Source organism: Dipodomys merriami, unplaced genomic scaffold (genome assembly GCF_024711535.1).
Source record: "Dipodomys merriami isolate MVZ:Mamm:240054 unplaced genomic scaffold, mDipMer1.0.p SCAF_55, whole genome shotgun sequence".
In the NCBI taxonomy this organism is placed as follows: Eukaryota; Metazoa; Chordata; class Mammalia; order Rodentia; family Heteromyidae; genus Dipodomys; species Dipodomys merriami.
In genome coordinates this window covers 521,119-546,596 of record NW_027206124.1, presented here as the reverse complement: position 1 = coordinate 546,596, position 25,478 = coordinate 521,119, and the positions used below count along the sequence as shown (strand labels likewise).

The following is a 25,478-nucleotide window of genomic DNA, read 5'->3' as shown; positions in this document are numbered from 1 at the left end:
TAGGATGCTCATTCATGTATTTGCAGCTAAATATTTTTTGGTAGCAGCACCATAATAGCCTTAAATCCATAACAGTTTAGGTCACATTTATCATTAAATGAATCCCTCTTCCATCACCATATAAAAGCAGGAGTGTGGAGAAGAGAGAAATTTAGTTTTCTATGCTTTTTACACTGTGGGATTAGATAAGGGGTTTTAGATCTCTATAGGTAGGATAGTCAGAGAGCCTAATCAGAGCAAAAGCCCTTATTTTTAGCCCTAAACTCCCCTCAGCTTAACCAGTGAGATGCTAAAGGTCTGAATTTGCCAACTGTGATTGTTTCCAATATGAAAACAAAAGCAGCTATTGATTTAATCCTGTTATATGGTGTTGATCTTAGAAACTGTTGGATTCAAACTAGGATTTTGGATTTAATCCTGTAAGGATCAGACTTTCATCTTATTGAAAATCCTCTTTAATCTTATTAATTATGCCGGGCTATTTTCCCAAAGATGGTGTGTGTGTGTGTGTGTGTGTGTGTGTGTGTGTGTGTGTGTGTGTGTGTGTGTGTGTGTGTGTGTGTGTGTGTGTGTGTGTGTGTGTGTGTGTGTGTGTGTGTGTGTGTGTGTGTGTGTGTGTGTGTGTGTACCTTTTTCTAAACATCTATGTCCATCTTTTTTTTCAAGAGAGCTTCAATTTTTTTCACAAAGAGCTACAGAGCCCTCTATAGTTCTCAAGAGTCGTATTTGTATTGCAAGGGTGGAGTTTTATGTTCTTTTTTATTCAACTCAGGATCGTGTCCTTGTTAGTCAGGCACTTATTCAGCCCTTATTTGTGTTTATTATTTTTGACATAGCATCTCACTTTATGACTGGGCCTGCCTGGACTGCAGTCCTCCTGTTTGTGATTCCCCCATTGGCTGGTTTAAGGGGCTTGCCACTACACTCAGTGGCTGTGCTTCCCTCATAGCTTGAGATGACAGGCCTACACCATTGTACCTAGCCATTGGTTAAGATAAGAGTCTCCCAACCATATTTTTTTTCTTTGTTTGTTTTACTTCAACCCCCACATATGGTAGTTCTGTAATATTATAACTGAGATTAAAGTAAGTATTGGGAAGGTCTTCTGAGAGGGAATCTAGTTTTAATGTTGTGAAGAAGGCACATGGCACTTTTCTGAAAATAGGATGTTATTTGATTTTATAGGTTCTTAGTGAAAAAATGCTAGTTGAATTACTCAGTCTCCTCTAGTGGACCAGAAAATCAGTTCTTAACTTTTGACCATAACTCTGAAATTGCATTGGGCAAGAAATTACACACTTAGTTTTGGGGCTTTTGCTTCTGCTTTCCAGAATATAACTGATTGAGACACGTGTGTGTGTGTGTGTGTGTGTGTGTGTGTGTGTGTGTGTGTGTGTGTGTGTGTGTGTGTGTGTGTGTGTGTGTGTGTGTGTGTGTGTGTGTGTGTGTGTGTGTGTGTGTGTTATTTCAAAGGCTAATTATCATTGACCATTCAGGCAATCAAAATGATAAATCCTGGGTTACATAAATTTTTTTTATTTCTACTTTTAGGGGTAGGAACATTTATGTTCATATCAAAATTGATTGATTTCTGACCAGTAAACCTATATGAGATGGTCTCTTTTGAAGTCTTTTGAAGTCTTTGTGATTGTTTTCCCTGTAGTTGTTACTATTGTTGTTTAGCTTGGCAGCATCATATTGCTCTGACGTGAAGTGCCTAATGCAGACTCCTTTATATTGCTATACCATGATATAATTGATGGCTCTATGTCCTGGGGGAGAGGGGAGATCCCTGGCAGACACTATTAATTCCTACATGTTTATTTTACTTTGATTCAGTTATTCCGATTTCTAGACATAAAAGAATAGTAAACTACTGATTATGAGTTAAAATGAAACTGGCCTTATTTTTTGGTATTTCATACTCAGCTATGTTTTTACCCTCAATGAATTGAATCGTCTTTTGTGGGAAGCAGGGTCTCACTGAGTAGCAGGCTAGTTTCTAACTTGCATTCTTCTGCCTCAGCTCCCTAAGTGCTGTTATTACTGGTGAGGCCCCTGACAATGACACTTGTTATGCATGTTTTTGAGTGTTTACTTTGCATATTTATTTATTTATTTTTGTCATGGAGCTTGAACTCTGGGCCTGGGTGCTGTCCCTCAGCTCTTCAGCTTAAGGCTAGTGCTCTACCACTTGAGCCACAGCGCCACTTCCAGTTTTCTAGTAATTTTATTGGAGATAAGAGTCTCACAGAGTTGCCTTTCCTGGGCTGGCATTGAACCACGATCCTCAGATCTCAGTTTCCTGAGTAGCTAGGATTACAGGTGTGAGCCACTGGCACCTGGCTTGCATATTTATTTAAAAGGGAATTTCCTTGCCACAAGGAAAAATGAATCTTCATTAACCAAACTGTCTAGTACTGACACTGTAATCTTGTAAAGTAGAAAGAAGTTAGCAGAATATAATTAAATAAATGGGAAAACCTAGGGGTAAAGGAACTCTAGGTATATAGATGCATGCTTTGCCAGAAGTAAGGAGGGGCAACTTTGATTTCTAATCCTCTTTGGGTGAAGCTTCATATCAGGACTGTACAGAAACACTCAGTGAAGCAGCTTCTTTATCATAAAGGGAATTTTCATTTTAAAATGTTCTTGTACCATGAGCAGAATAAGTGACAGCCAGCTACACTGGGCATTTATCTCCTTCAAACCATATTACCCGTAATTGCTGTATTAAATCAAAGTCAGAAGAGATTACAGGTCTGAATAGAGCAAGGGGTTGGTGCCAACCCAAGGATTCCCACACTGCTGCAGAGCTGCTATCAGAGTGCCCCTGTCCCCAGAAGGATTAAGAGTCAGGTGCCCTTAAATGCTGGAGGATGGTGAACAAGATTTAAGAAGAGATGCAGTCACCTTCAAGACACCATGGTCTCCCTTTCAGTTAGCTTTTTACATTAAATACGGGTGATGCTTCTCATTGTTTTTAAAAAGTACTATTAGATAAAGAGGTTTGTTTGGGCATGCACCACTTGTTTTTTTTCTCAGTTCCTTTGTGCATTAGTAGTCCCTTTTTGTCAAGCCTGTTGTTCTTACTTGATTGTATTCAACACACTTACTGTCCTAGACTAAGTATACATACAGGCACCCACCATAGTCCCAGCCTCACACTCCCCACAATTCAGCACCTCTTTACCTACCTCTGCTTCCTGCTAAAGTCACTCCTCAAATATGGTTTGGCCTTGAAATTCAGCCAATTCTGGATTTCCTTTAAATACTCTTTCTGAATTATTAGAGATGATGATGGTGACTATGACAACGATGACCAGAGTAACCGCTTAGCTATAATAACCACTATATGTTGGGTTCCTTGTTACAGTGATGCAGCCATCACAACGGCTCTACTAAGTAGGTACTGGTACTATCTCCTTTCTCCAGAGATGAACTTGAGGCAGAGATGCTAAATAACATAAAACAGCTGGAAAATGAAGTCATTTTCAGAAAAAAAATTCACCTCATACCCCTAATCTTTCTTTATTATAAGCCTTTCTCTGTAGTGTTTTAAGACAAAGTTATGTCTCTTCTCATTTCTCTTTACCATTCCTCCTTCCCCTAGACAAAAATAACTAACCTTTCAAAAATTCATTGCACTTAGGAATTCATTATTTTGTTAACCGTTCTATTGAGGTATAGTTAATATACAATAAACTACCAATTAAAGCTCATACATGGTTTGTTGTTCTGGCATATTTACACACCCATGATGTCCTCACCACAACCAAGATCATGGACAGATTAATCATCTCACAAAACTTCCTTTTGTCCCTTTGTAATCCTTCCAACCTCCCCCGACCCCCTTTCCCTGACTTATTTCCACTGATCGCTTTTGTCACTGTACACTAGTTTGTATTTTCTTTTTTCTTTTTGTACCTTTTTATTTATTTTTTATTTTTTTAATTTAAATTTTATTTTATTTTATTTGAGAACATACTTGTACAGAGGGGTTACAATTACATTGGCAGGATAATGCATACATTTCTTACCAAGCATTGCAGCCTCCTCTTTTGTTTACCCTTCACCTCCCTTCCCAGCCTCCCCCCTCCCCCCCACCCAATCATACCCCCCTTTCCCCCCACACACTAGTTTGTATTTTCTAGTTTGCTTGCTCACTTACTTACTTACTGTGTTCTTACAATGCTGAGGATCAAACCCACAGCCCTGTACATCCTAGGTAAACACTGTTACACTTCTGAGTTACACCCCTAGGCTCAATTTTTTAGCATTTTATAAAAAACAAAATTATACGATCAATACCCTTTCACCTGGCTTCTTTCACTGAGCCTAATTACTTTGAGATTCATGTATGTTGCTTCATAAACTGATGGTTTATTCAATTTCATTGCTAAGTAACATTCATTTGTTCATCACAGCTTGTTCATCATTATCTATTGACAAATAGTTGGGTTGTCCCTACTTATAGACTATAATGAATCTATAAATGTTCATGTACAAGTCTCTATGTGAATATATGTTCTTATTTCTATTTTTAAATACTTAAAAGTAATAGGTAGATCATATGGAAAGTTGTATATAATGTCTTAAGAAATTTGTAAACTGTTTCCACGTTGGCTATATCAAAAACTGCCTTCAGCTATATGTAAGACTTTCAGTTCCTCCGTAGACTAGCCTGTACTTGACATTGTAGCTCTTGATTTTAGTCATTCCAATAGGTGCAAAGTAGTAATAGGTTTTAATTTCCTAGTCCATAGTGATATTGAACATCTTTTTATCTGCTTACTTATTTACCAAGTGTTCAAGTCTTCCTCATCCTTTTTCTTTTTTTTTTTTTCTTTTTTCTTTTGAGCAGTGATTGGAGGAACACAGGGTTTGGCTGTGTAGCTCAGCCTGGCCCAAATTACTTTCTTAGCCTACTAGGTGCTGGGATTACAGGTATGTACAAACACACCCAGCTTCTCTTTTCTCTTCAAACTGGACTGTATTTTTCTTATGGATAAGTTTTGCAAATTCTTTACTGTGGTTAGAGACAAGTGTTTGTCTTTGCAGTGTCTTGATAAGCAGCAATTTCTAATCAAATGTAATTTGTTAATTTGTTCTGTTATAATTTTGTTTTTAGTATTTTTCTGGTACTGGACCTAGAGCCTTGAAAATGCTAAGTATATATATATATATATATATGCACTACTACTGAATAAAGCTTCTAGTCCTTGTGTCATAGTTTAGAAATCTTTGCTTGATTAAGCATATTAGTTTTCTGCCTGGACATTTTATAGTTCCATCTTTTATGGTTTTATCCTTTTAGATGGTATGGTCTATTTTAAGTTAAAATTAATATATGTCATGGGTATGGTTTTAGGTTCAACTTTATTATGTGTGGATATCCAGTTATTCTGATGCTTTTTGTTGAAAAGACTGTTCTTTCTCCACTGAACCGCTTTTGCGTCTCTGAAGCTATTTCTGGACTTGGCATTATGTTCTATTGATCTATTTTTCTCTCTTGGCACCAGGATCTCTTATAGGAATATATTATGGAATCAAATGGATACAAGAAAATTGATAAGTATCACAGACCTCAGATAGAGCATTAAATTTCTGTACATTGAAGTTTAAAGATATGCAGGGCTCATGGTCTGCTAGACTCAGTATACTTGGATGTTAATTCTACCCAAACTACCTGGATCAGAAGTGACAGCTAACCTCAATCAGAATCCCAGCAAGATTTTTGTAAAAAATAATTATAAAATTCATATAAAATCCCCCAAACCAAGAATATTCCAAACAACTTTGAAGAAGAAAGCAACAAAGGGAAGAACTGGTAGAACAGATTTCAAACTATTGTAAATGAGGCATTTTATAGGTCCTAAGGTAATCTTACTGTTATACTAGAGATTGTCAGTTAAATTTTGTGTGTTTAATAGTTACTTTTGTGTCACAGTGACATAAATAGCAAAAGAAACAACTTAAGAGAGGGAGGGCTAATTTTGGCTTATGGTTTAAGAGGTTTCAGTCCCTAATCCTTGGGCCTGTTTCTGGGTAATAGGAGGTAGAGGTGGAGGTGGAGGGATTAAGACAAGGTGAACTGCAGCCCCCAGTGACCTACTTCCTCAAAAGGCCCCACCTTTTAAGATGGTCAGAGTCTCCTAAGCTTGGAACTAAACTTTCAACCAATTAGCCTTTGGAAGGGGGCATATTTGAACTGTAACATTTAATGGTTGGGGCTGGGAAGGTGGCTTAGTGGTAGACTGCTTGCCTTGCATGCATGAGATCTTGGGTTTGATTCCTCAGCACCACATAAGCAGAAAAGGCCAGAAGTGATGCTTTAGCTCAATGCTGAGGGACAGTGCCCAGGCCCAGAGTTCAGGCCCTATGACCGACAAAAAACAAAACAAAACAAAAAAAACCATTTAATTATTTACAATAGTGTTTCATTGATTCGTCATTCTGAGCTGGGAGTTTGGGTGTTTCTAGTTTGGGCTGGAATGGCTGGGAAAGGATAGTCTAGGATGGCCTTACTTTTTATATTTGACAGTGACAGGCTGGTTTGTCTGTGGGGTGCTCAACTGGTTTATCTTATTCTTCACATTCAGGATAGTATCAGTTCCAGAAAGGAGCAAGAGAGGGCCAGCCCCAGCGAGGAGCACTCTTCAGGCCTCACCTTGTATCACATTTGCTAATGTCCTCATGGCCAGTGTGAGTTACAAGTTAAAAGGCTAAGACCAAATTGGGGTGATAGAAGATATTCTGCTTCCTTATTGAGGAAGTTATGAAATATTATGACCATTTCAAGTTTATCACAGAAATAGGAATTAGTTGAGATACAGTTTTTTGTTTTTTTAAGTTATTATTACAAAGGTGATGCACAGAGGGGTTATAGTTACATGACTCAGGTAATTAGTACATTTCTTTTTGGACAGTGTCACTCCCTACCCTCCCTCCCAGTTTTTCCCTCCCATTCTCACCAGCAAGTTGTATAGTTTGAGATACACTTTTTATGGAGGGGGAAACTCTTATGATGTAAAATGGTATACACAGATTTTGGTAACAGAATTATAATGGTTATTTCTGCTTTAAAAGTTAGATTTTACCTCAATATATTACCTATCTGTATTTCAAGTAAATAACAATTGTCCTATCACTTATGGAGCTGATATACTTTACCTTTTAGTGGTACAGGTTGAATATGGCTATCCAAAATCTCTGGAACCAGAAGTGTTTCAGATTTCAGAGTATTTTAGATTCAGAAATATTTTCCTAGATTTTAGTGGTTGAGTATTACTAATTCAGAGATTTGAAAAATGAAATGCTCTGAAATCTTATACATTTTGAGCCAGTCATTGGTGCTCAAAAAAATTTTGGATTTGAGATATTTGGATTAGAGATTTGCATCCTGTACTGATTTGGAAATGATGACTGACGAAGGACATGAGTGACAAAAATCCTGATTCCTTCAGAGTATTTGCATGCCATGTCTGTCACTCCTAAACAGAAGAGTGCATTTTAGCCATACAATGGTTTCCCCTTTATCGCCCATACTTTTGTCTCATGTATCATGTTCAGGAATGTTTCTGTGCTTACGTGTGATTTGCAGTGTTCTGGTAGACATTATTTAGAGTATTTCCATTAGTAGAAAAAAAAAACCACCATTCTAGTAGTACCTGAAAACCAGTAAAACTAATACGTGGATATTTTTAATTGGGTTTCTCTCTGTGTCTCTCCCTCTGTCTTTCTCTCTGTCTCTGTCTCTGTCTCTGTCTCTGTCTCTCTCTCTCTCTCTCTGTGTCTCTCTGTCTCTCTCAGACATACTTCTTTGCCTGTTTCCCCCCCCCCACCTTATCAAAGGCGGTGAGTGTAGGTTTAAGTCAGGATTTCACTATGCAGCTTAAGCTGGCTTTGAACTTGCCATCCTCTTGCTTCCACTTCCCAAGTGCTGTGATTGCCTGGCTTTACAGACAGTAAACCCCTGAATATGGTTTTGCTTATGTCATGCTATTTGATGCATTTAGAATGCTATTTCACTACCTCAAATTACCATCACCATTCATCTGGAAAACTCTTGCTAATTTTTCACAATTTATTATAAGCATTAATTGTTCATAAAATATTCCTGGTTTTCTTCTCCCACTTTCTAAAGTGGGTATGGAAACAATACAGTCAAATCCACAGAGGCAAGAAACAAAACAAAATAAAAATTCACCTTTGAGTTTGTAGAGTTCATAAGCTTTATAGACCATGATAATGACAATGCACCTTGTAAAGGTTAAAATGTGTTTGTGACTTTAGCTAAGTATCACTATCCCACAATACTGTGAATTTGTGAAATTTACCTTTAAAGAGTCAACAATGAGTAGCTGAATGTGTAAATAGTTGTTTCCATACTTTATTGCCACTTGGAAAATGAGGTATTCCAATAGAAAGCAAGCAAGCATTATATCTATTTTTTCATTTTGACCCAGATTTTATGAATTTGGCTACTATTCTTTTATAGCTCTCTCAAAATTTTTGAGCTTCTATTTGTTAAATTTTGTCATTGTTTTTTCCCTAAATTTTCATTTTCTTTCACCTTTCTGTATTTCTGTATTTTACCTTTCTGTATCTCTGGTGTCATTTTATGAAATACCTTCCTTACACTGAAGAATTCAGGATTGGAGAAAAAAAAAAAAAGGAAAAGATGTCCTCTGTGTCCTGGCTTCTGTGACTAGTACAGGATCCGGCTTAATCTTGTTATGCGCTGTTGCTATTTCTGCCTTCTAGAGGTGAAGATTCCTTAAAGTTTTATTTTCAGCCCTTTGATGTCTTTTTGATCCGTGTCTTTCTCTCTCTCTACTGCCCCCCACCCCCATGTATTCTGATCCATCCATCCATCCATCTATCCATCCAGATTACATGGTTGATAGTCAATAAATGTAGTAGACTAAATCAATATGGGAAACAAATCTCAATTCCATGATTGCCTTGGATATTTGTTCTGTATTCCTTTTGGATAGTCATCTCTAAGCCTAATCTTCCAGGGTGTTCTCTGCAACTTTTGAACTCCAAGTTACCTGTTTTCTGCTATGAACTTTAAGCCACTTCATTCTTCAGCTTTCCTTGGTAGTGTTATTTTCATCGGTCTGTCAACCAGACTTAGAACCTTAAGTTTAGATTTACTCTCTGTGTTTTGCCTGTGGACAGAATCCACTTACTATGGGTGCTGCCTTTACTATGTCTTCTATACCTAGACCTCCTTTATTTCTACTGTTCATCTGTGGCTTTTACATTAATAATTTACAGACTATTGTAATAGTAGTTTCTAATTGCTCTCTTGCCTTCAGATTGTTCCCCCTTTTCCCTTTTCTTACCTGCAGCCAACAGAACCATTCCACATACCATTAATTTTGAGCACACTTTTCCTTCTTGATCAGTCTTTAGAGAAAAAGTCTGAAGCACATAGCTTGATATCTTAGACCCTCCCTTCTACTCAGTAACTTTAGCAGATTTTCCTTGTCCTTCACCACTGTTCACCTACAATCAAGTAGACTAGTCTTACTAATCCCTAAGTCACTCAGTTTGGGGCATTTAAAATTCATTTTTTCTAATTTTTTATTGTTATTATAAGGATGATGTATGGAGGGGTTACAGTTCTGATTCATTTTTTGCCTTCATAAACATCTTACTCCCCCATCCTCATCTGTTTAGCTTAAGTTATTACCCTAATATACTGCAACCATTGGAACCTTCTAAGAATGTTGCTACTAAAAACCTCGAACTTATTTTTCTATGGCAAAAGTCTTTGCAGTCTTTGCTAACACTTTCTATCCTGAGACCTAACTAGAATCTTTGAACATTTGACAGGATATAGCAGAAGGGAAAGAAAAGAAATGACAAGCCGGTCACTGGTAGCTCACACCTGTAATCCTAGCTACTCAGGAGGCTGAGGTCTCAGGATCGCGGTTCAAAGCCAGCCCGGGCAGAAAATTCCGTGAGACTCTTCTTTTTTTTTTTTTTTTTTTTGGTCCGGTCTTGGGCCTGAACTCTGGGCCTGGGCGCTGTCCCTCAGCTCTTCAGCTTAAGGCTAGCGCTCTACCACTTGAGCCACAGCACCAATTCCGGCTTTTTTCTTTTTGCTTATGTGGTTCTTAGGAATCGAACCCAAGGCCCCATGCATGCAAGGCAAGTACTCTACCACTGAGCCACCATCCCAGCCCCTCTGTGAGACTCTTATCTACAATAAACCACCAGAAATCCAGAAGTGGTGCTGTGGCTCCACTTCTCCTTGAGCTGAAGAGCTGAGGGGCAGTGCCCAAGGTCCACAGTTTAAGCCCCATGGCTGACAGAAAGAGGAGAAGGAGGAGGGAGGGAAGGAAGGAAGAAGAAAAAGAAAAGACAAAGACAAATACAATGGAAGAAACAGGGATGTCAAATCTTTTCTGGTTAATTTGACTGAACTATAGTGCCCAATATGAACCTTAAGATCTTAAAATCTTAAAGGATTATAGATACAGATATAGACAACATGCAGCATCACCTCTGTGTGCTGTAGCCTGATAGATTGTCTACTTTATCCCTTGTAAAACTTTTATTTCATAAGTCATGGTAACACCTTAGATACCACATTCTTGACTACCAAGTTGGTTTATAGGTCTAAATACATTTTTTCTTTGGTATTTTAACATTCTAGTAATGTTCCAGGTATGCCAAGCATTGAAACAATTGAAAAATGAATGGGCATACACATCTCTAGTAATGAGATATATAGAAATGTACATAAAACTTATTTTCTGCATTAGTATTTCTACCTTATCAGTACTCAAGAACCTTAATGCGCTAAAAGCATCCATAATATTGAAGACTGTCTATTTTTTCAGATGGAGTAAATTGTCATAAAAAATAATTCTGGAGCTTACTGTGGAAAATGTCTTTTTGTTTCTGGAGTTTTTGAGTGAGTGTGATAGTATCTAAAACAAACCCTGGGGCTGGGAAGGTGGCTCAGTGGTAGAGCGCTTGCCTTGCATGCATGAGACCCTGGGTTCGATTCCTCAGCACCACATAAGCAGAAGAAAAAAAAAAACGGAAGTGGCGCTGTGACTCAAGTGGTAGAGCGCTAGCCTTGAGCTGAAGAGCTGAGGGACAGCGCTCAGGCCCCACGACCGGACCCAAAAAATAAAAAATAAAAAAATAAAAATAAAAATAAAACAAACACTGTGTGTTCTAAGGGAAGGAATCAGTTGTAATTTCGGAGGTAGAAATACATTTGCTGTTTCTATTTCTGAAATTATATCCACAAAATACTGAAACAATAATGTTAAACTTCTTATCTATGCACGAAACCTCTTCTTGTCAATAACTAAGGCAACACTGTTCTATGCAAGAACTCTAGCAGGAAAAGAAAGAAAGGTATCATAACTTTTTAACATTTGTAATTTGATTTTTGTTGGATATTTTGTCTTTCAGGTGAAAAGTTAAGCCTTTTTTCCTGTTATTTTTCTAAGTGTTGCATAGCATGTTGGTTTGGCTAAATTATTGGTCTTTAAATTATTAGAGTTTAAACATTTTTATAGAAAATGAGGGCAAAAGGTGATCATGAACTATATATGGAATTAAGTATTAAATTACTTTGTCAGTTTTCTGAAGGGCTGATTATTTATGCTATTCCTGGACATGATTAAGGCAGAACCTAAGTAAGATACTTGATTAATGTTGCTTAATATATGTTTTCCAGACTTAAACAAGTTAGATCAGCATGATTGGTAAAGTGAATGTGATTCTTTAAGTTAGATATTGAGAGTATTGTTAATTTTTTGGTGGTACTGAGGTTTTGAACTCAGGACCTCACACTTGCTAAGGCAGGGCTCTGTCACTTGAGCTCCTAGCCTAGTGTTAATTTTTTTTTTTTTTTTTTTTTTGGTCCATCATGGGGCCTCAACTCCAAGCCTAGGTGCTGTCCCTCAGCTCTTCAGCTCAAGTAGTGCTCTACCACTTGAGCCATAGTTACACTTTCGGCTTTTTCTGCCTGTGTGGTGCTGAGTAATCAAACCGAGGGTCTCATGCATGTAAGGCAAGCACTCTACCACTGAGCTACCTTCCCAGCCCTAATTCTTAAAGTGCTTCTACTGAAAGGAAAATCTGTTTTGGTTCCCTTGAGGTTTTAACAAGATAAATTGTAAAAATTGTAAGAGTAACAATTGCCTTTGTGTGTGTGTGTGTGTGTGTGTGTGTGTGTGTGTGTGTGAGAGAGAGAGAGAGAGAGAGACAGACAGACAGACAGACAGACAGACAGACAGAGACAGAGAAGAAATTATAATATAGCTAAAGCTTTAAGTGAAAACCAGATCATCTCCCCATTTTGTCTCTTGAAAATGTAATCTTTTTTTTTTTTTTTTTTTTTTGGTGCAGTCCTGGGGCTTGAACTTAGGGCCCAGGTGCTGTCCCTAAATTTTTTTGCTCAAGGCTAGCATTCTACCTCTTAAGCCACAGCTCCACTTCCATCTTCTTGTAAATTAATTGGAGATAAAGAGTCCCATGGATTTCCCTGCCATGGCTGACTTCAGATCAAAATCTTCCAATCTCAGCCTCCTGAGTAGCTAGGAATACAGACATGAGCCACTGGTACCTGGCCACTGATTATACTTTGGAGGAGAGAAAAGGGACATAGAAAAGAGAGATCCTCTGTGAGTGTGTGTGTGTGTGTGTGTGTGTGTGTGTGTGTGTGTGTGTGTGTGTGTGTGTGTGTGTGTGTATGTATGTAATATGTATGTGAGTATATATATATGTGTGTGTATGTATACACATATATATTTATATACATATATGTACATGTGGCATACATTAAGATATACAGTATATATAGCATATTATTTGTATTTGTCATATAGCAAGTTATATATGTATATTTATACATAAGTGATTTACAAGCTTACCAATTTAATGCATAACTTATAGATTGTCATATACTTAGATGTATACATGGATACTCCCATATAATTTTATTTGTAAATAAATTTTATTCACATATTATTTCACTTTTGGCTTTTTCACTTAATACATCATATTAGTTCATCATGTGTATGCATGAGTTTTTCACTTAATACATCAGCTATGTGTATGTGTGTGTGTATCTTTAGAAATAGACTCATGTCCTACTCAACATATTTGGGGGCTGCTTTCAGGCCTAAATTAATTCATTTATTTTAGAGTTTGAGTTGTGGTTTGTCATCTTACATACTATACCAGTTTTGAATTTCATCTTCTGTAATTTACCAGATATTAAACTTAGTTTTAAGGTACTAAATGAAGATTTAATATTGTCAACCATAGTTCATTATTATAGTCCTTCTGTAGTTTATAAAGCATCTCAAAAGAATCTTAGAAGACTTGATAGTGATTTAAGATACTGGTTTACATGTGTATGACCATTAATGCTATGCTAGGGCTTGAACTCATGGCCTGGACACAGTCCTTCAGCTTTTTTGCTCAAGGCCAGTGCTCTACCACTTGAAACAGAGTTCCACTTCCAGCTTTTTTGTGGTTAATTGGAGTCTCAGTGGACTTTCCTGTTCAGGCTAGCTTTGGCCCACAATCCTCATATTTCAGCCTTCTGAGTAGCTCGGATTACAAGCATGAACCACCAGTGCCTGGCTAATTTATTTTTGTTCCTTATGTATAAGATATAAAGAATCAGGACCAGCAATCTGAAGATAATCTAGCATTCTGTAAGATCCTCTTAGTCACTTAGAACTGATTTTACAGTAAATGTTTAACCTAGGGCACTATCCTTAAATGTGCTAAAGCTATTTCAACCATTATTTTTTTTTCTTCTGAAGAATCTTAAATAAGTTTCAGTGACCATAAAAGGAGAAAAGTTACACTGTAGACAACCAGGAACTGGTGGCTTGGTAACTCTTACACTCTACAGATGTCCTCACAGTTGCTGTGTTTAATCCTATGAAGGCATGTGGTAACATAGCTGGTTCTTCAAGATTAGGCAGGCATAGTCTCTGAAACAAATTTAGAATTATCATTTTACATTTTGTCCTACAAGAGGGATTTCTTAAAAGCAATTGTTACAACTAATGTGCCTCTTCATAACCCACTTACTTCACTCTGCTCACTCTGTCTTCTTTTCTAAGGAGTATTCCCTAATTTTAGATGGGATTTAGGCTCTGAAAGCTGATTCTTTAACCTCCTGTACATTGTCAGGCTAACCCCACACCTGTCCACATTTGTTACTGCTCTTAACATCAGTCAGTTATAGAAATATGTGTATACATGTGTGTTTGTAGATAATGGCAGTGTGGGTTTAGCAGATGCCTAAAACGGGGAAAGCAACTGGCTTCTCTGAAAAGACCTTTCCACCCCCACCTTCTTACAGGCAGCCAGAGTTAATCCCTCCAAGTTTGACTGGAACAGCTGAGAGCTTGTAGCCTGCATATCTACAGGCCTCCAGTGGACTCATGTTGCCTCGGAGTGGGGCCACCTTCCTCTTTTCTAGTGCTGATCCTGCCAGCTGTCCTTGCTTCTGTTAAAGCACAGTGAGGGGGTGTTAGCTGAATCAAAAACATACAGTGTCATGAAAGAGATCCTTTTACTGCATGTATTAGTGTGACTTTTTTTTCTCCCATTCTTTTCCATGGCAGAAGGGTTTTATGCTGTTAATCCCAACACCTGTCTATGACGGAGACAGTGAGAGAGAGAGAGAAAAAGAGAGAGAGAGAGAGAATATATGTGTACAGACGCATGCGTATTCCTACCCAAGAAGGAACAGAGAAATACCAGTCCCATCTGCCTTTCCAAATCCTGGGTTATAGTGTTCCCTCTGACGCATTTAAAGCCTGGGACATACATACTATTTTGCCTCCTGGAGACCTCATAATTCCTACCGTTTTTGTGTGTCACTTTAAGGATCCCATGATCTCTTCCCTGGCTGTCATTTTCTGCCTCTTGAATTTCTGGTGGGGTTGGCAGTTTAAGGCCAAGAGAAAGAACAAATCTTTAGTGTAGTTTCCAGTCTGAAACTCCTAACTCAGTTGGAGCTTTTTGCTTTTCCCTGAACATCTCTGTTAATGAATGCTGCTGGGGTGGAGGCTTGCTCTTAACTTGACCAGCTTAACCAGTGTACCTATCTTCGTAGACTGGAAGTCAGCCAAAGGTTTTTTTTAGTGCTCCTAATTTCTTTGGACAGGATAGCCAGATCAAACAAGGCAAACTCTTAGCTACTTTTTGTGTTGTCCATATCCAAAACTGCTTTATTCCTTTGCTATGTATGGTGTATATTGTATGGATTATCAGTATCCTGTTGTCCAGGTAAGCTAACATTTACCATTTGTTTTCTAACTACTGTTTGATTGCTGTGAAAGTTTTATGGTGGAATGAAATGTTTGTGGGCTTTCTATCAATTGACCTGGTGTCAGTCAAAGTATAGATGTCTTAAGACTTAAGAAGCTAGTTTGCTGTAGCAGGTTTGAATTTTATACTGTTGGTAACCAACAAATGGTTAGTTTTCAGTCTAAAGTTTTGAAACTTCAGAGGGTGTGTGTGCGTGCGTGTGTGTGTGTGTACGCGCGCGCGCGTGTGTGGTGTGTGTGTGTGTGTGTGTGTGTGTGTGTGTTAAGCAGGATGGGCTGGGCAATATAAATGTAACATAATAAAGCCACCATGTTATAGTAAATTTTTGGTCTCTTTAGGGTCAGATGACAGGCACAAATCATAGTTTACAAATGTTGCCATATTTTTCAGAAAGGTAATATATGATAAAGATCATTTTTCCCATGCTTAGACTATTTTAGACTATTTTTAGTCTAACACATTATTTGGGGATGGAATTAGTAATATTTTAATTATCAACTTGTTGAAGCCCAGAACCCACTGTTAGGCCATTATCAAGTACATTTCAGAGTACCCATTTGCCTTTAAATTAATAGCAATATAGTAAGTAGGCAGAAGGGTCTTGGATTCTGGTTCCAGTTTTGGTAATCACCCCCATATTTCTGCCCACATAACTTCATTGTCCAACAATATGAAGTGGTCAGTTCTTTGAAATATTAATTGAATGTGCTGAAACCTACAGTAGGAAAATAAAAATTCATACAATTCTGGATTATAAATACCAATTGATCTCTCAGTTTTTTGTGTGTATGCTCCATGATCCTTCATTAGTCTTTTTTCTTTCAAGTGGCTATTTTTCTAGTAAGTTGCTTCTAAGTTGCAGGTTGAATAAGAAAGTATAAAGTTAAAAGAAATGACAAATGAGTACATCTTATTAGTAATATGGAGCCTAGAGACCGAACCAATGTATTTTGAACTGGACCTGTTGGATAAAATCTCCAGAATAAACTCACAATTCTCATTCAAGCTACCAGGACTGGAATCCAGTGGGAGGGTTTGCAGTTGTGTGTTTCTGTATATTCTAACACTTGGGTTGTATATGAACTATCTATCCAATTTTTTTATTATTTTTATTATTCAAATTGTGTTTATTACATTTACTATAATAAGGTTTTTTTCATTATCTTTATATAGTTGTACAAAGAGGTTTTAATTCACTTCTCAAGTTATGAGTACAATGCATCTTGATCAATATCACCCCTTCTGTCATTCTCACCCATCCATGATAAGATTTTGATATATTTGTGGATTTTATTTAGGGACTATTTCTTTGCTGACATAAGATAGTAGATTAGTCTTTTTGACAGCTTAAGGCTAAAAGTATGGAGACTAGATTAGAAACAAATCTTTGTTACAAGTAAGTATTGGAAGACTTTTGACAAGAAACATCTGTGAAAAGTTAAGTTTCTGAAACCCAGCCTAGCTACCTGTAACACACATAAAATTGTCCAAGGGAAAAGTTGAAAAAGTAAGTATCCTAAGAAAACTGAAATATTGGAGGACTTGTGAAAAAATAACTACAGTATTATAAATGAATTTTTTCAGATAGAAAAATCTATCACTCTCCTTTAAAAAGTGCAGAGAAGATTAAAGAGAGTTCAAAGAGAGCTCAGTGCTTAGCTAGCATGCATGAGGCCCTGGGTTTCATCTCCAGCACATCTAGCAACAAAGGAATTACTGTTCAGAAATCATGAGATGGTTTGATAAAGTCTTTTGCAGTGAGATTTCATTCATTCACTCATAATAAGATGAATTGGCCATCCAAAATCCACTAGCCATTAAGATTTACTACTGAGAAAATGTAATAATACTCAGTTTGAAACTATACTTTGCTGGCTTTGGGCCATTTTAGTAGATTTATTCTATCTGAAATTAAGGTAACTTAGAAATAAAGGAAGAGAAATGGAATATTGAAAGTTGAAGGGCATATTCCTTATTCTACTACATCAACAAATTAATGGGATTAAAAATAATTTTAGTTTTTTTTTGTTTATTGGTGATGGTACTGTGTTTGAACTCAGGACCTTGCATTTGCTAGGAAGAAGGTGCTATACCCCTTGAGTTACTCCCCTAGTCCTAAAAACTGAAAACAACTTCAAATTGAAGAATCCAAATATATTTTATAACCTTATTTATTCTGTTAGTTTCAGTTTACTTTCAGTGAACTTGTAAATGAGTAATAGATGGTTATTTACTAATATAACTATTTTATCTGTGATTATAAAATGATCTTTTTAACTTTATAGTTATAACTAAATATACAAGTATACTTATTACCCAGAATAAGTATATACAAGAACATATGTACACATATAAGACTATATAGTATATAGACATAATAAGAATATACATTATGCATTATACATATATGTTACACATAAGTATATTCTTATATATGTTACACAATACTCGAGGTTATACACCACCAATGAATTATGCAATTGGAAATGCTTGAAGAGCACTAGAGGATTTGCACCTATGTTTTATTGAGTATTTCTAGAATTATTAGTGTTGAGATAACAAAACAAAGTGAGTTGTTTTCAACAAGCCAATAAAGTATTCCATGTACTTGACCTTTCATTTTCCTTACTGTTATTAAAATTACATCTGCTTTAAGAGTTGTCATTGGGATTTATTAGTTATACTCTTTGCAGAACCCAATCTAGACCAAATTTGTTTAAAATATGGGCATATAGGGGCCAGTTAGGCATAATTTAAAAGGCATCAAGTATACTCTCCCTGTCTAGGAAAAATATTTGAGAAAATGTTTCTTAACAGATACTTAGATTAAACATATTATTCCTGACTACCTGAATAAAATTTAACTATTGTTGCAAATTAGAGGTATTGTTTATTATCACACTAAGACTCTTTAACCTGTCCCCCACAGGACATTGGGGCAGTTGGAGAAAGATGAATGGGGTCTAAAATTTGGAGATGTAACTAAGTGTACTGATTTGAGGGTTTAGGACAGCTAAGGACTGCTTCCAGAGATTAGGTTTCTGGAAGATTGAGACAAATTTCTTTTCTAAAAGGTACTGAGGTATGCTTAGCAAAATGCTGGAGAAAATGCCATTAAGTTCTTCAGGGGGAGGTGGTCTCAAGATAGATATATACATATGGCTTTATTTTCTATGTGTCTATGGCTTTAATTTCTCATTTTGAAATATTTTATTATTCCACATTTTTAAAGCACCTTCCATGTACCAGGTACTATGCCAGGGACAAAGACACAGTGAAGAGCAAGCCAGAAAAGTATCCAGTAATAACAAACATGGTATTAGAAAAATATCACAGTTTAGTTTTATTTTAATTTATTATTGTCACTATTTATAATAACACATTTAGGTGATTACAGGGAGGTTACAGTCACATAAGTCAGGTAAAGAGTATATTTTTTATTAGACAGTGTCACCCCTTCCTTTGCTGAACAGTTTAGTTTTTACAAGTTACTTGTTTTTGTTGGGGTACTCAGGTTTGAACTCAGCCTTGTACTTACTAGATGGGCTCTCTATAACTTGACCCACACCTTAGCCCTTCACGATTAATCATCTCTTATCCCCTCCCCTTCCTTATCCTTCTCTATCCTCCTTCTCCTTCTCCTTCTTCAGCCTTGGTTCTCCTGAGTATGCTGGTATTACAGGCCAGGTTCTCCCGAGTATGCTGATATTACAGGCCAGGCTCTTTTCCAACAGCACTGGGATGTGAATTCAGGACCTTGTGCTCACTAGGCTAATACTCTACCGCTTGAGCCATGCCTCCAGCCCTGTTTTTTGTTCATTATTTTTAAGGTAGAGTCTCTCTTCCCACCCAGGTGAACATTTGAGCTACCATCCATATGCTTTAGGCTTCCCATCATTGCTAGAATTACAGACACCCAGGTTCCTTCCATAGAAATGGAGCCTTAAAGACTTTTCTACCCAAGTCTGGATCTGTAGTTCTCCCAATCTTAACCTCCAGTATATCTTGGAATGACAGGTGCATGCCACTATACCATCTATAGGAGAGAAGAGAATCTTACAAAAATTTTAGCCTGAACTGGTTTCAAACTGCAATCCTCTAACTCTCAGCCTCCTAAGTAACCATGATTACAGATGTAAGCCATCACCACCCAACTCATTTTTTAAAATAATCCAGTTTTGACACATTTGTCCATATCATATCCTTTTAGTATTTGTCTAGAAACTTGAGTAATCTAAAGCTGGCTTTAATCAAATAATATTTAATCAAATAATATTTTTGATTTCTCCACTATTAGTATTTATTACTTTTGATCTTGTTCTAAATGTTAGATTTTGGGAAACCAGAAGTAAACATGAGGAGAGAGAGAGAAAGAGGGAGGGGGCAAGAAAGAGAGCAAGAGAAAGAAACATGCAAGGTTTAAAAGCTGATTTTTAAATCTACTCTCACCCTTTTTTCTGGGAAAGGAATAGGTCATCTGTATAAGTGAACCCTGCCTAAACCAGAGAAAAAGAAGCTGCAGTAGCATTAGCTCTTATTTAGCTTTACTTCTATTAAAAGAGAATGTTGGGGCAAATGATATTACAAGTAGTACAGTTTAGAGATGCTTCTTGGGGACAGGGCCATATATAATCTCCTCTGGAAAGTGTACATTGTTACTTAGACTTTATTAGCATTATTGTATGGAGGCATGTTATGAAGAGATTTATGCTACCAAGTTTTTATTAGCACAGGAAATGCTGTCCCTTTTCACTTGGGTGAGATAGGCAGCCTGGGAAAGTATGAGTGAGCCCTGCCTCTACAAGGGACTCTTGGATCTGCTTTTATAGCATTGCTGACATGTGGGTGGAAGGTGAGGAAGTTGAGTCACAACTATAAAATTATGAAGAGCAAAAGCATTGAAGTGATTTTTTAATTAGTGTGTATTAGTCTGTCTAGAATCTGAACTATTCTAATAAAGTTGAAAATTAAGCCTTTCTCCAATTTTATCTTTTTATATGCACTTCAGCTTTCTAGAAGATACTGAAGTAAATGTATAACTTTGTTCATAAAAGGAAGAGTGCTTTATAGTATCTTGATAAAAACTACTTAGGCATTCTGCATTCTTATATTCATGTATGCCTAATAATGTCTAGAGATAGAGAACAAAGCATTGTTACTCATCTCAGACAACATGTTTTTCACTTATGGTGTATTCAAGCACTAGGTTCAGAACTGGGTATGACATAACATGATTTCTACCCTCAGAATGCTCAGAAACTAGTCATTTATGCAGAAATAATAATTCCAAAGGTTCTGTCCTGTGTATTGCTTGCTAAGGTAAATAAATTATGCACACAAATAAGAGATGCCTAACTCAGACATGGGAGCCATTAAGGTCAGGAAAAGTTTTTTTGAGTTAGAGGACCTAAGGCTTTAGAGGACAGCTTATAGCAGACTATACTGAAGGCACTACGGAAACATGGTTCTGTTGAAGAGTAATTACAGTCTGTCAGTGTGACAGATACTCTGAAACAGATTGTTTTACCTTCTTGTTCAAGAGTTAGGGCTTTTCCTCCTTCTAAGGTGTGGGAAGCAGTTGAGGATATTAACCAGGAATTGTAATGGTCAATTTTGTGCTCACAAAGATCACTGGCAATAGCAAGAAACTTGCATGAGAAGAGAGACTGGAGACAAGAATCAACAAGGAACTATACAGGGTAAAGAACTCAGACTAAATCTATGGTTATAGATATGGAAAGATAGAGCAGATCCAGAGAAATCATAGGACTTGTTTCTGACTTGATAGAGTGTTGAGAAAGAATGAGGAACCCATTACTTGTGAGTTTGAATGTGGTGCTGCTGCTTGCCTGTGTGGTTTGGACCCCTCTAAGAACCAGCTGGATACTATGAATCCTTTTCATTTCACACACACACACACACACACACACACACACACACACACACACACACACACACACACACATTTGTGTGTGCTACTGTATACGTTGGGTGGAAAACTTAAGGGATGCAATAAAAAGAGTTGTAACAATGGCACCTCATACATTACCAACATTCAGAAGGAGGAAGAGGAGGAAGTAAGGGAAGATGGAGAATGGAGTGAACAGAGAAAGAAAAAAATCAGTAAAGACTATCATTTGAAGCTTAACACTGAGAGTTCCCTAAAAGAGAGGCTAGCAAATGCCACAGATAAATCAAATATATAAAATGACCATTGAATTTAGCTACCATTTGGAGGTCTTTGGTAACTCAATAAGACAAATTTCAGTTAAGTAGTCTGGGAAAGGAATCTGGGATTCTAAAAGGTTACATGAAACACTGAGGAAAATAACTAGCAGAAAATGCCCCTTTCCTTCATTTATGTCCTGAAAATTAAAATATTTAGATAGACAAAACAGCATAGCACCTGTCAATAAATCCAAAAACTTTTGCAAAGCCTTTTGGACTCAACTGTGTAAACCTGATCCAACCAGGTAAAATGAACTTTTTGGCAATTGTGGAGGACAAACGTGGGTTTGGCCCACCTGGAAATCATTGTCATTTCTGATCACAGTCCCAGGTTCTGGTGTGAGGAATGGGCTTTTGCCCTTTGGAAACAGCCTTGGATGGATCTAGGTATCCCACCTCTCCCACTAGAAAGGCAAGTCCTGTGTGGCCCAAACCTGAGGAACCAAACATAGTAACGGAAATTGGAGAAAAGGGAAGGAAAGGAAGGAGAGACTAAAAGAGGAAGGGAAGGGAAGGGAGGAAAGGAGAGACCCTGAAAGAAGTTTCTCTTGGTACATTACTGGGGACATTCAGCCACCAGGGTACAGTTGTTTCGCAGGGTCAGACTCAGGCTGTTCAGTTGCTCTTCTCTCTTGGGGACACCTGGGAGCAAACTGTCCTCTGTAATGCCAGAGTTTAAAGTCAGGACACACTTCAAAATATTGTCTGGTGCTCATTATGGACCTTGTTACTTGGTGTTTATAAAAATAGTTCATTTTTTAATAGGCCATCTTTTTCTTATGGAAATGAATGTTTATTATTCATAGTACAATATAAACATATTGAAAATATATATTAAAGGCATAAAAATGTACTTGTTATTTTCAATGTAAAATATTGGTCCTAAGTATAAAATGAAGCAATAATCCAAAACCCAATGATATGTTTATCCTACCCAGTCCTAGACTTTTTTTTTTATTGGCTTATAGTAGTTATACAGAAGAGTGAGAATCCTTCTTTTGCCTTATATTAAAAAGCACACCCCACTCATGTAACTGTAACCCCTCTGTACAATATTTCTACAATAAAAAATATATATAAAAATAAATTTAAAAAAATCAAATCCCCTCGAGACTCTGTCTCTTGCCATGATATCTGGAGGCCTCACTCACCCCCAAGTATCAAGGTAACTTGGTGCTTGACTAATAAAATACAGTGGCCTAGTGGGTTTGATGAATGGAATACATTGATGTACAGGTCTATTGAATTAGAAGTGAAAGCAAATTTATGCCATGAGTAAGATTTATAGGTTTTTTTTTTCCCCTGAAAATAGTTTTATGTATACTAATATCTCTTAAACTCATCTTTTTTTTTTTTTTTTTTTGGTTGTTTGTTCATTTTGTTTCTTTGCCATGTAGCTCTGGTCTGAAATTCACTATGTGTCTCAATATGGCCTGGAACTCTGTACTGTTTTGTCCAGTTTCCCAAGCACTGGGATTACAAGCATGTGCAAAGCCTGGTTCTTGTTTTGATTTTTGAGACAGGGTATCAATATGTATGCCAGGCTGACTTGAAACTCTGTAGTTAGCCAAAGCTAGCCAGGCGCTAGTGGCTCATGCCTGTAATCCTAACTGCTCAGGTGGCCTAGATCCAGAAAATTGCAGTTGGAAGCCAACCTGGGCAGAAAAAATTCACTATACTCTTATCTCCAAAATAACCAGCAAAAAGCATGGCTGGAGGCATGGCTCAAGTAATAGAGTGCCAGCTGAGTAAGCAAGCCAGGGGCATGCTAGAATCCGAGTTCAAATTTGACTACTGCCCACTCCCCCCCAAAAAAGATTATAAATTTAGAGGAGAACATAATGATGGTGCATTTGTTCAAATACCAGCCAACATTGTTATCTGTGCATAATAAAAAGACTGATTCTACATGCCATCACAGCCCTCAAAGAACTGGGTTCTAATTGTGGCTACTGATTTTCAGTTATAGTTTTTTGTGTATTTATTTTTAAAACAACTTAATCATTTTTATCTTTGCATAGATAGTCTATGGGAGCTGTTAGCATAATATTAATACTTTTTATCTTTGCATAGTCAGTCTATGGGAGGTATTAGCATAATACATATTTTCATCAGAATATTTAAAAAGCTCATCAGAATATTTTTGAGAAAATTGCAAAAATTATAAACTCATCAAACATATAATTTCATTGGAGTCTTAAATAGGAAAAGAAGGGAGATTATTAAATTTATATTCAGAAATCAAAGACATTCCCAAGATCACTTGTAAAGTACAGAATCAGACCAGAACTTTGGGACTGAACCACATTTTTAATAAGAGAACTTAAAAAAAAAAAAGCTCTTGTGTTTAATAAATATTCTGTTACACACTCTGTATTTATAGCCCTCTATAGTAACAGTTACTGTTTACAGTAATGACACCGGTGCCAGTGTATACATAAGAAAGGACTTGTTTCTGTCACTGGAGGCTGAAACACAGAGGCCAGGAACTAAAATATTTAATGAAGCTGAAGTTTTAAGCAGTTTTGTATATACCTTAAGTTTCTTCAGCGGTCATCTGTGTAATGACACCTTTTTCAGAATCCCCAGGGTTTTCACAGCAGAAAAAAATAGTTACTTAATAAATTGTGTTCCTTCTCTCTTTTAGTCCTGTGCCCTCATTAGGCTGATTCGGCCTTCTAATAGGAGCAGACCCTTGCATATTCCTGTCCTTGAAAACCTTTCTGTTAGCACTCACTGAACAGCTTTTTGAATCACACCTTTCATTTAATCTGCTGCATTTTTAAACTGCACATGGGTGAAAGACTGTTAAAGATAATTTTTTATCAGCGCTTATTTATTATTATGGCCATAATCTCTTAACTTTGTATTAGCTGTAAATTACAAGGAATGCTTCCAGTGCCGTGTAATTAATGTTACCATCACATCCTTAAAATATGCCAGCACATGGCAACTGCCCCTTCCTCAATCTGCTCTTCTTTCCCCCTACAGACACTCCCGTACCCCTCTACACATGTGCACACACAGACACAGAGACACACACGCAAACACACACATGCGTGGCACAGCACACACCAATCTGCCACTCTCCAGCAGTCTGGCTTCTGGAGTTGGGAGCTGTCAGCCTGCTGGGAGGAGCTGGGGGTGGGGGAGGAGGAAGAGGTGGGGCTCTGCTCTGATTAATTACCTTAGGCATTCAGGGGTGGGGCTTCCTTCAGCCATCTGCCTGAGATATGGGAGGGAGCTGGAGAAAGGAGGAGGGGGAGAGACTGCCAGAGAGGAAGAGAAAAGAAAGAAAGAAACACTAGAAAGGAAAAAGAAAGAAAACGGTGCAAAGGACCGTCAATTTCTCACCTTTAGCTAGCCGGGGGGGAGGGGTGTAAAAGAGAGCCGTGGAGGTGTGCCCCAGCAAGGCAGCTTTGAACGGTTGCTCATCTGTTCCGTTTGGTTTATGGAGAAAAAGAAAATGGTAACTCAGGTAAGATCTGAGCTTCCTCGGCATGTTTCTTTTCTGTCTCTGGGATCTGAGTGGAGGTTTAGGGGTAGAGTATAGCCAGCAGAGTTTTAACTAGCGTTGTTTTCTTAAAAGGCCAGATGTATTGTTATCAGCTGAAGTGTTAGTCTGTGTCTGCGAGCGCGTATGTGTGTGCTGTGTATCCATCCTCCCCCCGGCCCCCCCCCCCCCAGCTCCATAGCAGATTCCTGTTTCCTGTACTGTGCAGCTGTAGCTCAGGAAGACCCGGTGGGGATTTGTCTACCTCTTTGTCTTGGTTCTGAGAAGAGGGAGGGAGAGAAAGACTGCAGAGGTAGGAAGAGAGACTGCCAAAAAAAAAAAGGGGGGGGGGAGAGGGAATGACTTCCTTTTAAGAATTGCAAAAGAATGTGTGTTATAGGGAAATCTGATTCCTGATTCA

General features: G+C 37.5%; 1 protein-coding gene across 23 annotated transcripts in view; it reads left to right on the top strand.

The window, feature by feature from the left end:
- Nucleotides 1-25,478, top strand: part of LOC138811691 (RNA binding protein fox-1 homolog 2) — a 245,889-nt gene that overhangs the window by 148,916 nt on the left and 71,495 nt on the right. Inside the window, exon 1 of one of the 23 annotated variants that reach the window (XM_069999416.1) lies at nucleotides 24,791-25,042. The exons of 21 other annotated variants lie outside the window; for them this stretch is intronic. In XM_069999416.1, the coding sequence (XP_069855517.1) occupies nucleotides 25,016-25,042 (27 nt within the window). In that variant the 5' untranslated portion in view covers nucleotides 24,791-25,015. Of the gene's footprint in view, nucleotides 1-24,790; nucleotides 25,043-25,346; nucleotides 25,371-25,478 lie in introns of those variants that run through there. One more of the 23 variants, XM_069999418.1, reaches the window with a different exon arrangement.